Genomic DNA, 18546 nt, shown 5'->3' on the forward strand with positions numbered 1-18546 from the left:
TGTAGACCAGGCTGGTCTCGAACTCACAGAGATCCGCCTGCCTCTGCCTCCCAAGTGCTGGGATTAAAGGCGTGCGCCACCACCGCCTGGCATAATTCACTATTGTCTTTCCTTAGTCTCTCAGTACTAGAGACAGAGTTCTAAGTTCTGTTTGCATCAGGTAGTGTGTTGTTGGAAACAACCCTTGACTCAGAGTTATTTCCTGAAGTAAGAGTCAGTGACTTGACCAAGTTGGATGAACTCTTTTCTTGGTATGGCTATATTTGTATGTGTGATCTTGGGCTGCCAGGTTGTCTCAAGTGGATAAAAGTTTGTCAGCCTCAGTTACATCCCCGGGATCCACATGGTGGAAAGAGAGAACCGATTTCTGCAAACTGTCCTCTGACCTCCATACAAGTGCTATGGCAAGCGAGTGTGTAACATACACATACATCTGTTCACACACAGTCAGTAAGTGTGTATTATGATCTCAGTTAAGTCACCTTCATGAAAAGGATTTAGGCAGTACTTCTTTATTTTTCGGGGGGTAGGGTTGTTTGTTTGATTTTTTTTTTTTTTTCAAAACAGGGTTTCTCTGTGTAACTGCCCAGGCTGTTCTGGAACTCACTGTAGACCAGGATGGCCTCAAATACACAGAGATCCACCTGCCTCTGCCTCCCAAGTTCTAGGATTAAAGGCGTGGCCAGCTCCGCCTGGTTAGGCAGCGTGTCTTAACCATGGTGCTATTGTCATATTCAGCTGTACAGTTTGATGTTGTGAGGGATGCAGTTTAGGAGGTTCAACTTCCCTGGCCTTGGACACTAAATAGCTGTAAGTAGCCTCCAACACGACTGTCATGAAAGTCACCATTCCACACATTTTCAGATGTCGCTGCCATTGCACAGAGTAGTCTCAGAGCTAATGCTTCATAAAGCATCCTCTCAGGTCCTGGGCCTGTCAGTCTCGTCATCTACTGTTGTTTCTATGGATTTAAAAGCTAGTGGTTTTCATATTTATAGTGTGTTATAATGACTTTAGTAACTCTTGAATGGAAATTTTAAGTTTTAGTTCTTTTCCTCTCTTAAATTGAGATCATCAGACAAAGTGTAATAATTCTAGCCTTTCTGCATTGACTTTCTGCTCTTCAGGAGGTACCCATGATCCCTCGACCCCATTATGCCCAACCTGGCTGTGTCTACTTCATCTGTTTACTTCGAGATGACTTGCTGCTTCGTCAGGGTAAGTTCACAGGCCCAAATCCCACTGATCTTTCTGAGTAGTGGGAAATATATGCTCTGTACATGGCCTTATCATTACCCCACTTTCAGTATATGCCAACTTGTAGAAATAGCTTTACAAAGGTAATTTTATCTATTTATTTATTTATTTATTTAGGTTTTTCGGGACAGGGTTTCTCTGTAGCTTTGGAGCCTGTCCTGGAACTAGCTCTTTAGACCAGGCTGGCCTCGAACTCACAGAGATCTGCCTGCCTCTGCCTCCTCAGTGCTGGGATTAAAGACGTGTGCCACCACCGCCCAGTGGTTTGATAACCTTTTGTTTGGTTGGTTCCTTGATTGTGTTGTTTTTATATGTTTTGTTGTTGTTGTTTTTGGTTGGTTGGTTGTTTTTTGTTTTGTTTCGTTTTTCCAGACAATAGCTTAAGTAAAGCCTCAAATTCCCAGCTGTCCTCCTACCTCTGCCTCCAAAGTTCTGGGATAAAAGGCATTAGTTACTCTGTCTGACTTATACTAGTTTTATTTTGTCTATTTGCTTGTTTGTTTCTGTGCTGGTGATTGACAGATTGACATGCTAGTCAAATAGCATGTTATATCCAAGGTCCTTATTGTAATTTTAAACCTAGTAGACCAGATATAGCAGCATAATATCTTTAATCCCATCTGTAGACAGACAGTAGATCTCTGAATTTGAGGCTAGACTGGTTTACTTAGTGACTTCCAGGCCATGCAGGGCTACATAGGAAGATCTGTCTCAAAAACAAATTTAAAAAAAAATAGTAAACCTAGTAAAGGAAAACAAAACAATAGAGAACCTTCTGTACTTAGAATTGTTGTTATAGGGAAGGTTTCTGGTTTTACTTTCTCTAGTGCTTGTTCATTTAATGACTGGGCTGTCTGCCTGCTCCCTACGTATTGTTGTAGACGCTGGATCAGATAAAAGGATGCCTTATGGAATACATTCAGGGTTAATATTAATGTTCTCTCCTTTGTTCTGTACATTCCTAGGTGATTGTGTGTACCTGATGAGGGACAGTCGACGTACACCTGATGGCCATCCAGTCCGTCAGTCCTACAGACTGTTATCACACATTAACCGAGATAAACTTGACATCTTTAGAATTGAAAAGCTTTGGAAGAATGAGAAGTATGTGCTGGGTCCTCTCTTCCTCCAGCTGTGTCCTCCCAGCAGAGTGGAGTGTGCGCTGGAGTCTTACTAGTAGACTTAACCTCTCCTTTCTCATTTTCCCTTTTTTTTCTTTTTTTTCTTTTTTTTTTCTTTTTTTTTTTTTTTTTTAAGAGAGGAACGGTTTGCCTTTGGTCACCATTATTTCCGCCCCCATGAAACCCACCACTCTCCATCCCGTCGGTTCTATCACAATGAGCTATTTCGGGTGCCACTCTATGAGATCATTCCCTTGGAGGCTGTAGTTGGGACCTGCTGTGTGTTGGACCTTTATACATATTGTAAAGGTAAATGATGAAGGCTTGTTGAGAGGTGGTCTTTGGGACTGGAGAGAGAGCTCAGCAGTTAAGAGCACTGGCTGCTCTTGCAGAGGACCCAAGTTCAGTTCCCAGCACCCACATGGCAGCTCAAAACCATTTGTAACTCCAGTTCTAGGGGACCCAGCACTTTCTTCTGGCTTCTATGGGCACCAAGCGTACACATGGTACACATGCATATATATATATATATATATATTTAGGCAGAACATTCGCATATATTTTCTTACTCATTTATTCATTCACTTTGCAACAAGACCTTACTAAGCTGCCCTTGCCTGGAATTCACTGTGCATACTAAGCGGTCTTCAATTCCAAAGTCAAACCCAGCTGCCTGAGATTACAGGTGTATGTACACCACCATAGCCATCTATTCCCCGAGAGAATCCTTTTTCTTTTTTATTGAGTGCTCAGAACTTAAATATTCATAATGCCAACACCTTTTCTCCCCCAAGGGAGTTTGGGGATTGAACTCAGGTCATCAGGCTTGTTGGCCATCACTTGGCCCAACTTTTTCGTTTCAGACAGGGTTTCTCTGTGTATCCCTGGCTGGCTTAGAACTTAGTACTCACCAAGCTGGCCTTGAACTCAGAATTCCATCTGGCTCTACCTCCCAAGTGCTGGGTTAAAAAACATCGACCTTCGCCGCCGCCACCCCCAACCTCCCATTCCCCGCACCACTGCCCCAACATTTTAAAATATTGAGCCAATTTCAAAATCCAACTGCATCGCATTTAACTACTTACATACTTAACCAAGCCTAAGTATCCTTAATTTAAAACCAGATTTTTTTGAGTTTTACAAAGATTAAATAATACACAAAAGCTCTAGTTTATTGCTAGCTTGATGTGTGTTTGTTGCCATAATTGGCAAGAATTTTGTGACCTTTATCTTTATTTCATTATCATAGCAAAAACTTAACAAGAGTAAGTATTCTGTTTCATACTGACAAACTTCTTAGAGCTCTGTGACCATGACTTCTCCACTTAATATAGGATTAGTTTTCTGGTGTGCTTCCTCGTGTTTATGACTCTTCCTTTCTCATGATTCCCCATGAGCCATTCTGTCCCTCAAAAATTCCTGCAACATTCGGTCTGCATTTCTGAGTTTTTACATTGTTATTTCATTCCACTGCTGTGTTCCATCTCCTTCTTCCACAACCACCAAATGCTGGCTCTCCGGCCTTTCCTAATGACTGTCGTGCCTTCTCCCTCAGAGAGTTGTCCACCAGGCTCCTCTGGGAACAAAGGAAAATCAGATTTACTGATCTTTGTTTCAGATCTTTTTGTTGTTTTGTGGTTGTTTTTGAAATGGGGTTTTTCTATGTAGACCAGACCTTTCTGGCCTTGAACTCGGAGATCTTGCCTTGCTGAAATTAAAGGTGTGTACCACCACTCTTGGGCCTAGATCTATTTTATTTTTAACAATGTGGCTATGTGTAGGTATCTTTGTGTGAGTACTGATGCCTTCAGAGGCCAAAGAGAGGGTGTAAAATCCCCTGGAGCTGCAATGACAGACAATTATGAGCCCTCTCACCTGGGTACTGCGACCCAAACTCTGGTCCTCTGTAAAAGCAGCGTGTACTCTTAGCAGCTGAGCCGTCTCTCTGGCCTGAGAAGGCAGGCCCTCTAACAGTGTCTGATTTTACAGGGAGACCTAAAGGAGTCAAGGAACAAGACGTCTACATCTGTGACTATCGGCTTGACAAGTCAGCACACCTATTTTATAAGACCCATCGGAACCGCTACCCTGTCTGCACCAAACCCTATGCCTTTGATCATTTCCCCAAGAAACTCACTCCCAAAAGAGATTTCTCAGTAAGTCGTCTTTGGTGTTTTTGTCTTAAGGCAGGATCTCACCGCTTAGTTCAGCTGACATTGAAGTTTTAGTTCTTTGGCCTTTACTCCTGAAATGACATGTGTATGACACTAGGCCTCACTGTTCTTTCCTTTAAAAAAAAAAATATGTATACTGAGTGCACACATGTACAAATGCAGGTGAGAAAGCCAGGAGACTAGCTTCCCTGTTCCATTGCTCTCCATCCTCATCCTAATCCCTCACTGGACCTGGAACCAGCAGCCAGCAAACTCCAGGAAACTCCCTTGCTTCTGCCCAGTACCCAGCACTGGAATACACCTTGCTTTTTTATGTGAGGACTGGGCATTTGAACTCAGATCTTTATGCTTATATGGTGACTACTCCTACCTGCTGAGTATTCTCTGTACATTTCTTTCTTCATAGTCATAATTTGTAAAAGCCAGGTGTGGTAGTGTACTTGGGATGCAGAGGCAGGTAGATTTCTGTGAGTTAAAGGCTAACCTGGTCTACATAATAAGTTCTAGACCAGCTAGGACTACATAGTGAGACCCCCTCTAAATAAATAAATAAATATGTAAGAAGGATAGTGTCCTTGAAAAGTAATCTTTTTGATTTTATGTTGCAGGGTTGGCCTCATAGCCACTGTGTTGCCTAAGTTTATGTTGAGCTCCAAGCAATCCTAGCTCTTAAAAAGTCCTTTGATGCTTTTTCTTTTTTTATCTATAAATAAAAAATGTGAGGCATGGCTGGGTGTGAAGATATAGGCCATTAATCTTAGCCCTTCCGCAGAAACAGGTTGAGCACTATAATTTTGAGGCCAGCCTGGCCTATGTAGCAAATTCCAGGGCAGCTAGAGCTACATAGTGAGACCTTATCTGAAAACAGGTAGAGCATAAGACATGGGAGTTGAGTGACTGGCTCAGCAGATCAGGGTGCTTGCCTCAGAGCAGGAAGGCCTGAGTTTGATTCCACAACCCACATAGTAGGAGAGAACCCTTAACACATGAGCTGTGGTGCTCATACACCCAAGCATAACACACCAAATAAGTAAATAATTTTAAACGTAAGACAAGATCATCAAATGTAATCTGGAAAGCAGCTCGATGATAGAGTACTTGTTCATGTTTGTATTTTCATTCTCATCTCCTCCCTGGGTATTTTTTTCTAGTTGTTGAAAATACAGACCAGGGGCTGGAGGGATGGCTCAGAGGTAAGAGCACTGGCTGCTCTTCCAGGGATTCGGTGTTCAATTCCCAGCACGCACATGGTGGCTTACAACCATCTATACTGAGATCTGGTGTCCTCTTCTGGCCTGCAGGCAGAACACTGTATACATAATAAATAAATAAACCTTTTGAGAGAGAGAGAGAGAGAGAGAGAGAGAGAGAGAGAGAGAGAGGAGAGAGAAAATACAGACCAACTTTCCTTCATTACTACATAGAATTTTGGTCATTATCATCTCTTTTTTTTTTTTTTTTTTTTTTTTTTTTTTTTTTGAGACAGGGTTTCTCTGTGGCTTTGGAGCCTGTCCTGGAACTCGCTCTGTAGACCAGGCTGGTCTCGAACTCACAGAGATCCGCCTGCCTCTGCCTCCCGAGTGCTGGGATTAAAGGCGTGCGCCACCATCGCCCGGCTCATTATCATCTCTTTATTGTGATGAAATCCCAGCCAACAGGCCCTCATCCTGTGTCTTCTTTTCAAGCGAGACTGTCAGTTGGCTTTCCCTTCTATGGCAGATTCCCTGCAGTAGTCTGCTTAAAAGAAGGGCAGCTCTGTTCTGGATTACATTTCCCTAGAGTAGCTGCTGCAGTCCAGGAGCTTGTTGGCAGAGATTGATTCGCCTCACAGCAGTAAAAAGCAAGAAAGGAAGATGTCTGTTGGGTAGTTGTGGTGCACACCTTTAATCCCAGCACTTGGGTGACAGAAGCAGGTGGATCTCTGTGAGTTCAAGGCCAGCCTGGTCGACAGAGTGAATTCCAGGACAGACAGGGCTGTTATACAGAAAAACCCTGTCTCCGAAAAAAAAGAAAAAGAAAAGAAAGGAAGATGTCATCATCCTAGCAACCTAACAATAAAGAAAAAGATAAAAATAAAAAAGTTTGCCCTCATTACCCTAATGTCCCCATATCAGATCCAGCATTAATGAACTCCCCCCCTTTTTCTTTTCTGCAGCCTCATTATGTCCCAGACAACTACAAGAGGAACGGAGGGCGGTGAGTCCTAGAAGAATGTGAGGCTCCTAAGGGTTAGCCAAGAGAGCAAGCCGCTGGCCTCCACTACTGGGGTTAGCTGTTCTCTGTAGGGCAGCCATCACCAGAACAGGGGAGCTGCAGTACACAGTTTTAGATAAGAGAAAGGAACTGCAGATGGACTCGGAGTCTCTTTCTGGATTGAGCTTTCTCTTTTCTCTATAAGATGGTGTTGTGTCAACTTTTGATGCCTCTATTAAAGAGATAACTCAGTATTGCAGAGTTTGCACTTAGCAGTTTGAACTTAACAGCTTATATTTTTGCGTGTTTTGTAAATGAGAAGAATGTTCCTCATGGAGGCTTTTCTAGTTCTGTCAGCTAAGAACATAAATAGGCCATTCCTGGAGCTGTAGAAAGGCTCAGTGGTTAGGAGCCTGTGCTGTAGAGGCACATGAGTTGTGTTCCCTGTACCTATGTCAGGTGTTCATGGCCTGCTCCAGGGGATCCAGCACCCTCTCCTGCCTCCATGGGCCCCTGCGCTCATGTACATACACATGCATATACATAATTTGAAAGATAATAAATACCCATTGCTTTCTCCATAAAAAAAGTGAAGAAATAGTAGATAACATAAAGAAGTAAAAACCCTACTAATCCTGTTATGGTCGGACTGTGGAAGTCACAGGGCTGTGCTTCCTTTGTGTTCATGAAGCAATCAGAACAGCTCAGCAGCTTCTGCAGCCTGGTATGTTTTACAGGTTTCTATCTCATTTTTGCTTCAGATTTCTGAGAACAAGATGAAAGGTTTAATCACAAATGGAAATGAAGTTAATTTCTAAGGGTAGAACACTAACCTAGCGTACACAAGTACCGCCATAAAAAGGGAAAATTACATTTCAGAGAAAAGTGATTGTACTAATGCTACCATTCAGATTCCTGAGCTCAAGCCAGAGCTCTAATAAACACCCCAGGATTTCAAGCCGTCCTTAGGCCTCTAGCTTTCATTTTTCCCTCCCTGTCCAAGTGCCTTGCTCAGCCTTGTCCTGAAGCCGCATATCCTTTTGGCAGATCATCCTGGAAGTCTGACCGCTCAAAGCCTCCCCTAAAAGACCTAGGGCAAGAAGATGATGCTTTGCCTTTGATTGAAGAGGTGCTGGCCAGTCAGGAGCAAGCAGCTAGTGAGACGCCCAGCCCTGAGGAGCCAGAACAGGAGAGAGTCACTAATGACGTTGACAATGGGAAGAAAGCGGAGGAGAATAATCAAGAGCCCCAGTTACCCAGCACACCTGAGGAACGAAGGCACAACCAACGGGAACGGCTCAACCAGATCTTGCTCAACCTCCTTGAGAAAATCCCTGGGAAAAATGGTAAGACTCGGGCTCATGGTTGGGGTTGGAGAGGAGTGAGAAGGCAGCGCGTGCGTGTGTGTTGTAAGAAAGTGGGTTTGTTGGGGGTAGGAGAGATGGCTGCTCTGCTCTTCTAGAGGACCCAGGTTCAATTCCCAACACCCACATTTGACAACTCACAACTGTCTGTAACTCCAGTTCCAAGAGATCTGACACCTTCACACCAGTGTACATAAAATAAACTTAAATCAATTTTAAAAAGTCTCTTTAGGGGGCTGGAGAGATGGCTCAGAGGTTAAGAACACTGGCTCTTCTTTCAGAGGATCTGGGTTCAATTCCCAGCACCCACATGGCAGCTCACAACTGTCTATAACTCCAGTCCCAGAGAATCTGACACCTTTATACCAACTCACATGAAATAAAGTTAAATAAAATTTTAAAAAAAAAGTCTCTCCAGCGTGAGGTGAGCTGAGGTGGTGTCTTCCATACCCTAGAGAGCCACTTTTCTTTTGTGGAGGTGGGGATGGCGGGAGGAGTAGGTCAAAACAAAATGTAGGGCTAGAGAAAGACCTGATTGGTTTAGACCAGAAAAATAAATCATCATGTCCTTGAGTTCTCCTTAGAGTGCAGATCCAGGTTGGGGTGTAGGAGAGTGATACTTGATGAACACCTTGGTTCTGTTTCAGCCATCGATGTGACCTACCTGCTGGAGGAAGGATCAGGCCGGAGACTGCGAAGGCGCACTTTGTTTATACCAGAAAACAGCTTTCGGAAGTGACTCTTAAAGAAACAAGAACTTGGAGCATCTGGGATCCAGTGAAGCCAACAAGTCCAGTCTCTTGCTCTCTGAGTGTAGACAGGGGCGGGTCCATCCAGGCAAGGGGAGTGGGGTCCGTCTTTGACGTTAGGTACTTACTAAACCTTGGAGCTAGTGGAGAGAGGGGAAGAAGAGGAAGTAGGCTTGAGGCTGTTGAGTTTACTTCTCCTCTTGATGGCTTTACCATAAGGGTTACAGTAGGGAGGAAGACCTTGGTAGGAATAGCCAGGAGCTGTTGGTACTTTTACAGCAGTTGATACTCCTCACAGCTGGGCTTCTCTGGGCTGCCCTCTAACCCTGCAAGCACTAAAAATGCTGCTTCCTATGACCAGGTATAAATTCAAACTCCAGGGGGAAGGTCCTGGATCTTCCTATGACCAGGTATAAATTCAAACTCCAGGGGGAAGGTCCTGGATCTTCCTATGACCAGGTATAAATTCAAACTCCAGGGGGAAGGTCCTGGATCCCAGCCCTATCCCATTTGTTCTCTTTTAGCTCTGAGAGCTATGTCGAGAGAGACCTAAAACATGTCATAGCTGGGGCCTCTCCTCAGTTCCTTGACCAGGGAAGTTCTCTCTCCCTTCTTGCCCAGCCAGGTTAAAGTGATAGAACATGAACTGACTGCTCAGAGCACTTGGAACTGCTGCCGCTCTCCCTCCTCTGCTCCCTAAAACAGAGTCATGGGCTAGGGGAGGACCCTATGGGGTCAAAAGGGCAGTATTTGTAATTATTTTTGTTTTACCCTTCATAACCTTGCTGAACCTGTTTTTCCTACTGAGACAGCCAAGCCCCCGCCAGCACACATGCTGCTTCTCTTCCTGTGTCTGCTGTGCTGTGCAAAAAGAAGAGTCACTTCAAAAAACAAAAAACAAATTTTTTTAAACTACATAAAAACTCTAAATTTCTCCTCTGGTGAAACTGACTGCAAAGAGCAGTGTGCGCTGTCAGAGTGCTTTTCGCAGGTGATGGAAACACTACTCTTCTTTTCTAGTTGTGTGGTTTCCCATGTCTGTCTCCTCACCATCCTTCCATCCCCTTCTACCTTTCTGAATGACTTCATCCAGGGTCTCCTTCCCTCCCAGTCTCTTGACCAGAAATTAACAGACCGTACCATCTCTTTACAAGTAAAATTCAAAAAGCTTTGCTTTGTCTTCTCAGACATACATATGCATATACATTTTAGATGTTCTTATAAGAGAAAAGATGGTTTTTAAATGTGCCAAGTTATGTGTGTGTGTGTGTGTGTGTGTGTGTGTGTGTGTGTGTGTATGTGTGTGTGTGTATATATATATTCTGTGAGATTGGTAAGCAATACATTAGTAAACACGTCCTCATTACTCTTTTGATGCTGGACCAATGATGTCCTAACTGTACATTTCCTCCCCTATGATGACGACGCTCTGACTCATTTAGGTAGAAACGTTTGACCACCTTTCATTCCATTGATTTTTCTTTTCCTTTTTCTCCTTTCTGTGTTATTCTTAAGGGAAAAAAAGAGAGAGAGAGAGGAAGGGGATGCCATAGATCCCCTTGAGCAAAGAAAAAGCAAAATATTTTATTAAAGAAAAAAGAGAAATTAAGAAAATAGTTTGGAGTATTTTCTTACTGTAGAGAAGCATTGTACATTACCACAAGACCTGGGTATAAGATACTCACGTGTGGAGCTGGGGTCGCATGTCCAAGCCCATTTGAGTGGTTTTTTTTTTTTTTTTTTTTTTTGTTTCTCGTTACAGGGAGTGGGTGGGTGGGAGGGAGGACTAAGGGCACTTTGGGGGTTTCCTTTTAATCAAAAGCAAGAAAATGACGAGAAAGAGCTTAAATTCAATGTTTTCCTTTAATAGTGTTAAACACTAAAATTTTAAAAAAGAAAGAAAAAACTTTGTAAAATGTAAGAACAGAAGCAAAAGACACTACGCTGCCATTTTATCTTTCTTTTGTTGAAAGATTAAAAACTGAAATGTTTTTTAGACAATCAAATGTTAGGTAAGTGCAAAAACTTGTTTTTTCTTACTGGTGTAGAAATTAATGCCTTTTTTATTTTTCAGTTATTTTATAATAACAAAATAAAAACAACCCCCAGCTGCCAGGTGGGTTTTGGTGTTTGAAATGCGGGGCAAAGCACTACATCACTGCAAATAGATACAGAAGTAGTCTGCATGTCTGTAGGCTGTGTGATTGCGGAAAATATAAATGCTGCTAATATATTTCCTTTTTACAGAAAAGCATATCTAAATAGATGATTGTTTTGATGTTAATCTTTGTAAATTATGTATTACCAATTTTAACATTGGATGTAATTGCATAAAAGCTTGCATCTCAATCCTTGAAAGTCTAGCATTAAATGGAAACAACTTTTCCTAACTGTGGAGTGGTTACCTTGCTATTTTTTGTGCCTCTTTTCTACCCCAATATCTCCCAGCATGCTCTCTGTCCTGTTTCTAAGAGATCTCTAGCTCTGTCATCAGTATTCTGGGCCCACATGAGACGTTTCTTCAGTTTAGGTCTGTCTAGTTGGACTCATCCTGACCAGTAAGCAGAACGATTCTCCGACCAGACATCCAGCTGTTTGTCAGACATGCTGTGCTGTTCTGCATAGCCACCCTTTAATACACATTAGCTGCCTTTAACCTAGGGCCACTTTTTTATTTTGAGACAGTGTCTCACTATGTAGCCCTGTCAGGCCTGGAACTCTCGAAATGTAGACCAAGTGTGCCTTCAAAACAGTGCTGAAATTGAAGGCCTGTGCCAGCATGCCTCGCCCCTACTTTCCTTTATTTCCTTTATCCCAACCCAGGGCCTGTGCACATCAGGCAAACACTGAACTATCTTCTAGCCTCGTCATGGGGCAGCAGCCGGCAGTGGTGGTGCACACCTTTAATCCGAGCACTTGGGAGGCAGAAGCAGTTGGATCTCAGTGAGTTCGAGGCCAGCCTGGTCTACAAAAGCGAGTTCCAGGACAACCAGAGCTGTTCCACAGAGAAACCCTGTCTCAAAAATAAATAAGGGCTGGAGAGATGGCTCAGTGGTTAAGAGCACTGTCTGCTCTTCCAGAGGTCCTGAGTTCAATTCCCAGCAACCACATAGTGGCTCCAAACCATCTGTAAAGAGATCTGGCGCCCTCCTCTGGCGTGTGGAGGCAGAAAGTTGTATACATAATAAATAAATCTTAAAAAATAAATAAATAAATAAATAAACAATAAAAAAGACAAGGTCTGGCTTCAAACTTAGTCTGGCCTCCCAAGTGCAAGGATTACGTCCATGTGCTACTACATCTGACTGTAAGACCACATTTTCTGTGCTTTGTGTGTAAACAGTGTTTACTGTAAGTAGCTTCCTTGCACTCATGTATTGGCCTTCATAGCAGTGCTTTGTAGTGCAGGGTTTGTAGATAAAAGAGACTCGAAGCAACAGCAGAGGTGAGTAATCCTTATTTTAGCCATTAAGTTGTTATCTCTGTTCTAAGAAGCAGAAACTGAGGCTTGAGTTGGTTAAATGACCTGCCATAGATAATGTGGAGTCCCAATCTCTGTGGTTAAGTAGTCAGTTTGTAGAAATCAAGGAAGCCAGGAACGAACTAGAACAAAATGCAGAAGAGGAGAATCCACATGGAACTGAGTGAAAGATACAGTTGATCAGAAGAAAAACAAAAGACGTGTGAGCAGCACACTGCATTTCAAATGTCACAAGAGTCATGGAGAAATATATCAAGTAGTATGGTTTTATGTGCTTAAAGACTAAAATTAATAATGTAAAGGATTAAAAAGAAATTGTCAAAGTGAGGCTAGAGATGGCTTAGAGATAGCTCACTGTACAAGCTTAGTGACAGAACTTCAGTGCCCAGTACCCAAGTGAATACCCCAGCAGGCGTAGTGCCCACCTGTAATCCAGTACTTAGGAGGCAGGACGGAGGATCCCTGGAGCAACCTGGCTGACTAGACAGGCTGAATTAGTGAGCTCTGGTCTCAAGCAATCAAGTAAGACTTGTGTCTTCAACTTCTGACCTCCAAATGCACACACCATATGTATACACCTAAAAAGAAAAGGCTAGAGTCCCCTACTTAATTAGATAAACCCCCTCCCAGCTTAGTTTTGTCCCGGTTACTCTGGACACTCAGGTAGAATGCAGTTGCTCAGACATACCAAGGCAGCTGGCCTCCGTGGCACATACTTCCATCTCAGCACCGCTGTGAGTTCCAGACCAGCAAAGGCTTTTGATTTTGTACCCCTCTGGTTTGTAGCTGAGGACCAAACTCAGAGCCTTGAACTTGCTAGGCAAGCACTCTACCACTGAGATAAAATTCCCAGCCTGAGACCCTGTCTAGAAGGGAAGAAACTCCAAGGCAGTGAACTACAATCTTAATCTTCTACAACTGAAGCTGCCACTGTTAAACAGGTCTCTAATGTTTTTTTTTAAATATTTTATTTATTTATTATGTATGTGATGTTCTGTCTGTGTGTATGCCTGCAGGCCAGAAGAGGGCACCAGACCTCATTACAGATGGTTGTGAGCCATCATGTGGTTGCTGGGAATTGAACTCAGGACCTTTGGAAGAGCAGGCAATGCTCTTAACCGCTGAGCCATCTCTCCAGCCCGGTCTCTAATGTTTTAAATGTTTCTGTTTATCTTGTATAAAACTAAGTTTTACATTGTCCTCTCTTTCAAGTTGTGCGTACACTTGTATAAGGCAGAGCCATTGGCTGTCTCTGCAAAGGTTGTAGCCAGGGCTACCCCACACCATAGCCAGAACAGGTCAAAACAGGCCAGGGTGCAGGACCACAAATCTCTGAGACTCTGGGCCCAGCCTCCTCTGCAGTCAGCATCACATGACTTTTAAATAGGAAAGCATGTCAGTGTGTATGTGGTGTGCCTCACAGGCATGGTGGTCCAGCTCTAATTCCAACCCTCAGGAGAGTGAACACACACGTAGTAGTCACAATTAAAGGAGCCTCAAAAACTCAAACTGTGGCTCTTTTTGGGGTAGACTAAGCCCCAGAGGAGCTAGTGCAGTGCTGATAGCCGAGCTTGGATCCCCAGCATCCACTGAGTAGGAAGACAGGCAGCGGGAGACAGCTGACATCAATCCCTGGCCTCCACAGGCACTCCAGTGCACACGCACTCACATATGGACAAAGCAGATGCTGGCTGTTGTGGCACACACCTCGGGAATTAAGGCAGGATTGGGGGAAGCAGTGCCTCTCCAAAAATAGAATTTAGGCCTAGGCATGTGGCTCAGTAAAGAGCACTGTCTAGCATTTATGAGATCCTAGGTTCAATTTACACCTCAAAAAAAGGGGGGGTTGCCTTATTCCTAGACGCCATTAAAATCCGTTATTACCCCTATGTAAGACTTGTAATAGGGCTGACAGCACCGCACAAGCAGCAGCTTGTCCCACCAGGGGACAGGCAAGCCTTAAGAAATGGCAACTTCATGAGTTTGAGATGTTCAAGCTAAGCAGTATCAGAGGCTAAGGCATAAAAACCTTTATTCTTTAGGAGAGGAGGCAACGCCGAGCAGGACAGAGTTACTGAACTGACTTGGGTGTTAAAGGAGTTGGTGAGGTAGGACAGCAACACTGACTAGCCTGGTTGCTGGATTGGGTTGAGTTTCTCCCAAGAGTCTCTCAACAGTTTCAGGACAGCAGGCTGATTTTATCCCCTCAAGGCATATCTCTTCTCACCAGCCCACAGTTCCCAAAGATAAAATCTCCCAGACTTAGTGCCTATTGCACTTTTTCTTTTTTGGTTTTCAAGACAGGGTTTCTCTGTAGCTTTGGAGCCTGTCCTGGAACTAGCTCTAGACCAGGCTGGCCTCGAACTCACAGAGATCTGCCTGCCTCACCGTCCCCAGTGCTGGGATTAAAGGTGTGTGCCGCCACCACCCCAGCTACCTATCTGACTCTTATTGAATGGCTCTGTTTCTCCTTGGTTATAATTATAGCTTCCTGGTTGCTTTATTGTTTTCTGTAATTTAGTCTCCTCTGTCCAGGCCGCCTTTCCAGTGAGCCCCAGGACATCTTTCTTTCAGATTGACAGGAAACTCACCACACTAACCTGGGGCACAATGCTCTGCTTTTACTGAAACTGTCACTCAGACTGATGGCACTAAATGGAAAGCAGGGCCACTTCTGCCTTTCACCTCGGAATCTAAAGTATAATTTCACACTTCCATCCTCCCTGTCTTTCTTTAGCTCCACCGGTCCAATGAAACAGCAGTGTAAAAGCAAAGCAAATGGGGCTGTCGAGCTGGCTCAGTAGGCAAAGCACCTGCCATCACAACAGGGGAAACCAGTTTCATCCCAAGCACCACAATAGTAGGCAAGAAGTCACTTCCCAAAGTTACTGTCTGACCTGCATACGTGTGCCCTGGTACCCATATCCCCTCTCTCTCTCTCCCTCACACACACACACACACACACACACACACACACACACACACAAATCCAGAAAAAAAAAACAAAAAAAAAACCAAGGTGGTAGGGGGCTTGCTGATTCCGCAGAGGACCCATGTTTGGTTCCCAGAACCCACACTGGAAGCTCACAGCTGCCTGGAGCTCCACCAGATTTAATAGAGCAGTGCTTCTCTACCCCTTTGGAGGGTAGATATCAGATATTTACATTATGATTCATAACAGTAGCAAAATTATAGTTAAAGGAGAATGACTTTATGGTTAAGGGTCACCACAGCACGAGGCCCAGCATCAGGAATGTCGAGAGTCACTGTAATAGTGACATGGTAGAAAATAAAACTCCCACGGTAGTCCTCTGACCGCCACATGAGCCGTCCCACACACGGTAGTCCTCTGACCGCCACATGAGCCGTCCCACACAGAGTTAAACACAAAGCCCTGCATCGGAGCCAGGTGCACACTTTTTTTCTGTTTGTTTTTTTGAGACAGGGTTTCACCGTAGCTTTTGGTTCCTGTCCTGGAACTAGCTCTTGTAGACCAGGCTGGCCTCGAACTCACAGAGATCCACCTGACTCTGCCTCCCGAGTGCTGGGATTAAAGGCGTGCGCCACCACCGCCCGGCTTCAGGTGCACACTTTTAGTCCCAACACCTGTGAGGCAAAGACAGTTGGAGGCCAGCCAGGGCTACCTGGTAAGATCCTGCCTCCCCACCCATAAAAAAAACAAAACTACCTATGCTAGGGAAAAAGTACCTATCGGCCCTGGGCTCCAATAAAAGGCCTTCCCTCCTCCACAGCAGCCCCTATACCTGACACCCACAGGAACACACAGCTGTTCAACTCCCACTTTTTATTGGGACAAGGAAGGAAAGGCAGACCAGTGGCAGAGGCCCACCCACCGGGTCCAGGCTTGCAACTAGCACTTAGCACAGCAGGGGTACATCTTAAATATAGGCAACAAGGACAGACAGAGCACAGTCCTGTGGGCTTGGGGCAGAGGCATGGACTATCCTGCACAGTCCACGGGTGAAGGTAGGAGGGAAAGATGCTAATTTGTAGAAAGGAAGGGTTCTCTTGTGTAGACGGAGAAGGGAGTCCTGTAGACAGGAAGTCCTTTCTACGCGTCTGCAAGAGCACATTTCCCCTTCCAGGTGGGTGCTAAGGGAAGGAGAGTTTACTCTGTCAGAAATGGGTGTGTGCAGGAGAAAATGCTCCAGTTCCCGAGAACAGCGGTCATGAGCTCTTCCAGTCCACAGCTAGAGAACAAGGGAGGTGTACCCCACAGGAACCAGCCCCTCCACACCATCACGCCCACAGCGAAGCCAGTCCTCATTCACTGTAGCAATGACATGAAGCACTTCCCCACGCTGGAAGCTCAGCTGGTCAGGTCCTGCAGCAGTGTGATCACAGAGAGCCCGGACAGCCCTGGGGGAAGTCAAAGAAAGAAGGATGAAGGGGCCATACTGTCTATGGCAGATTGCCCTGCTGGTTCAGCCCACACTCCGTGAGTTCAGAAGAAACTTGGGGTCACCTGCTGACATGTTGATTCTCTGGGGCTCTGGCCTCTCTGAACCCCAAACTGACTCTTCAAGAGTCAGTTGATTACTTGAAATTGCACTTCCCTCTGGTATTAAAATTTTTACATATGCAAACAATATGGCCCTCCTAGCATTCCAGGCCCTCCTGATAGTGGGAAAGCTTCTCTGGGCAACCCAGCATCTCCTCACATTAGACCCACTTCCAAAGCTCGCTTCTGGCTCCCTCCATGCACTTCCCCTTCAGCTGAACAACCATCACCCTTGCTGGGGTGGGTGCTACATGTAATCATTTATCTCTGAGAGCTTCTCTGGTCTCCCCTCCCCTCTTCACACAGCAGTCACACATTGTCCTGAAGCACAAGTCTACCTTCCCAGACTGCAGCCTCTCTGAGGGTTCCCAGTGCCTCGGAATGACATCCTGGGTCCACGGCTGGCCGTCATGTCACACACTACCACACCTGCACCTCCCTGCCATCTCTCCTCCCAGACACCAGAACCATTACCTCAACCTCAGGGACAGTGTCCTGAAGGGTTCCAGCTCTCTTTTGTACCCCAGCCCTACTGCCCCAAACAATCTAATCCATTCCTAGCCACACGTCTCTATCGAACTATATGCTCCCTGAAAGTCAGACACAAACAAAATGGGGTAGTTTTTTGTTCTCTCCCTGGCATAATGCCTGGCACAAAGAAGTACCTGGAATGCACTGAACAGATGAAAAATCAAAAAGCTTAATTCGGCCAGACATACTGACATATGCCACTAATTCCAGTCCTCAAGTCTGCATTCTAGCAGCCATAGTGCCAGAGTAAGTCCCTGCCACCAAAATAAGGAATTAATAATTAAATTTAAAAAGCTTAATTCAGTGAACTGAAAATACCCAAAGAAACAGGGCCTCAAAAGTAGAAATCTGAGCAGGGCGGTGGTGGTGCACGCCTTTAATCCCAGTACTCAGGAGGCAGAGTCAGGTGGATCTCTGTGAGTTCGAGGCCAGCCTGGTCTACAAGAGACAGTTCCAGGACAGGCTCCAAAGCTACAGAGAAACCCTGTTCCAAAAAAAAAAAAAAAAAAAAAAAAAAAGTCTGAGCCAGGCGTGGTGTTTCAGGACTAGTGGTGCACACGCCATTAATCCCAGCACTTGAGAGGCTGAGATATACTGAGTTCAAACCAGTTTAGGTTATATGAACACACCCTGTTTTGTTTTTTTTTTTTTTAAACAAAAACAAAACAAAAGCTGCCAGGCATGGAGGCACACACCTTTAACCTTTAATCCCATCAATCTGGTCTACCAATCAATCCCATCAATCAATCCCATCAATCTGGACAGCCAAGGCTGTTATACAGAGAAACCCTGTCTGAGGGCAGGGGGGCGGGTAGCAGGAGGAAAAAGTCAAGAACTAACTGTGCATTTTTCTTTAATCGTGCAGGTGGATCTCCATGAGTTCAAAGCCAGCCTGGTCTATGTGATGAGACCCTGTCCAAACAATTTTTTATTTGGTTACTTTTTATATGTATGGGTGTTTTATATGTATGGGTGTTTTGCCTGTGTCCATGTTCTGTGCACCACTACAGGCCTGGAACTGGATATTCTGCTGGCAGGCTCCCAAATGCAGCCACCATGCCAGCATCTTCTTTTCCCAGACAAAGAAGCTAAGGCTCAAAGAAGTGAGTGTCCAGCAGTAACGGGTAGGGAAGAGGCAGTGTGATCTGCCTTTT

General features: G+C 44.7%; 2 protein-coding genes across 6 annotated transcripts in view; one reads left to right on the top strand and one right to left on the bottom strand.

Annotated features, from left to right (window-relative positions):
- Ash1l (ASH1 like histone lysine methyltransferase) overlaps positions 1–10382 on the top strand; it is a 162722-nt gene extending 152340 nt beyond the window's left edge. For 4 of the 5 annotated variants that reach the window (XM_005367130.3, XM_013353766.2, XM_013353765.2 and 1 more), the window contains 7 exons: positions 1128–1218; positions 2223–2361; positions 2515–2687; positions 4368–4534; positions 6708–6748; positions 7793–8091; positions 8757–10382. In XM_005367130.3, the coding sequence (XP_005367187.1) occupies positions 1128–1218; positions 2223–2361; positions 2515–2687; positions 4368–4534; positions 6708–6748; positions 7793–8091; positions 8757–8848 (1002 nt within the window). In that variant the 3' untranslated portion in view covers positions 8849–10382. The remainder of the gene's footprint in view (positions 1–1127; positions 1219–2222; positions 2362–2514; positions 2688–4367; positions 4535–6707; positions 6749–7792; positions 8092–8756) is intronic. The other variant, XR_003378742.1, reaches the window with a different exon arrangement.
- Positions 10383–16130: 5748 nt separating this feature from the next.
- Positions 16131–18546, bottom strand: part of Rusc1 (RUN and SH3 domain containing 1) — an 8771-nt gene continuing 6355 nt past the window's right edge. Inside the window, exon 10 of the mRNA XM_026789223.1 lies at positions 16131–16761. Coding sequence (XP_026645024.1) covers positions 16551–16761 — 211 coding nt within the window. The 3' untranslated portion in view covers positions 16131–16550. The remainder of the gene's footprint in view (positions 16762–18546) is intronic.

Source organism: Microtus ochrogaster, unplaced genomic scaffold (assembly GCF_000317375.1).
Source record: "Microtus ochrogaster isolate Prairie Vole_2 unplaced genomic scaffold, MicOch1.0 UNK16, whole genome shotgun sequence".
Lineage (NCBI taxonomy): Eukaryota > Metazoa > Chordata > Mammalia > Rodentia > Cricetidae > Microtus > Microtus ochrogaster.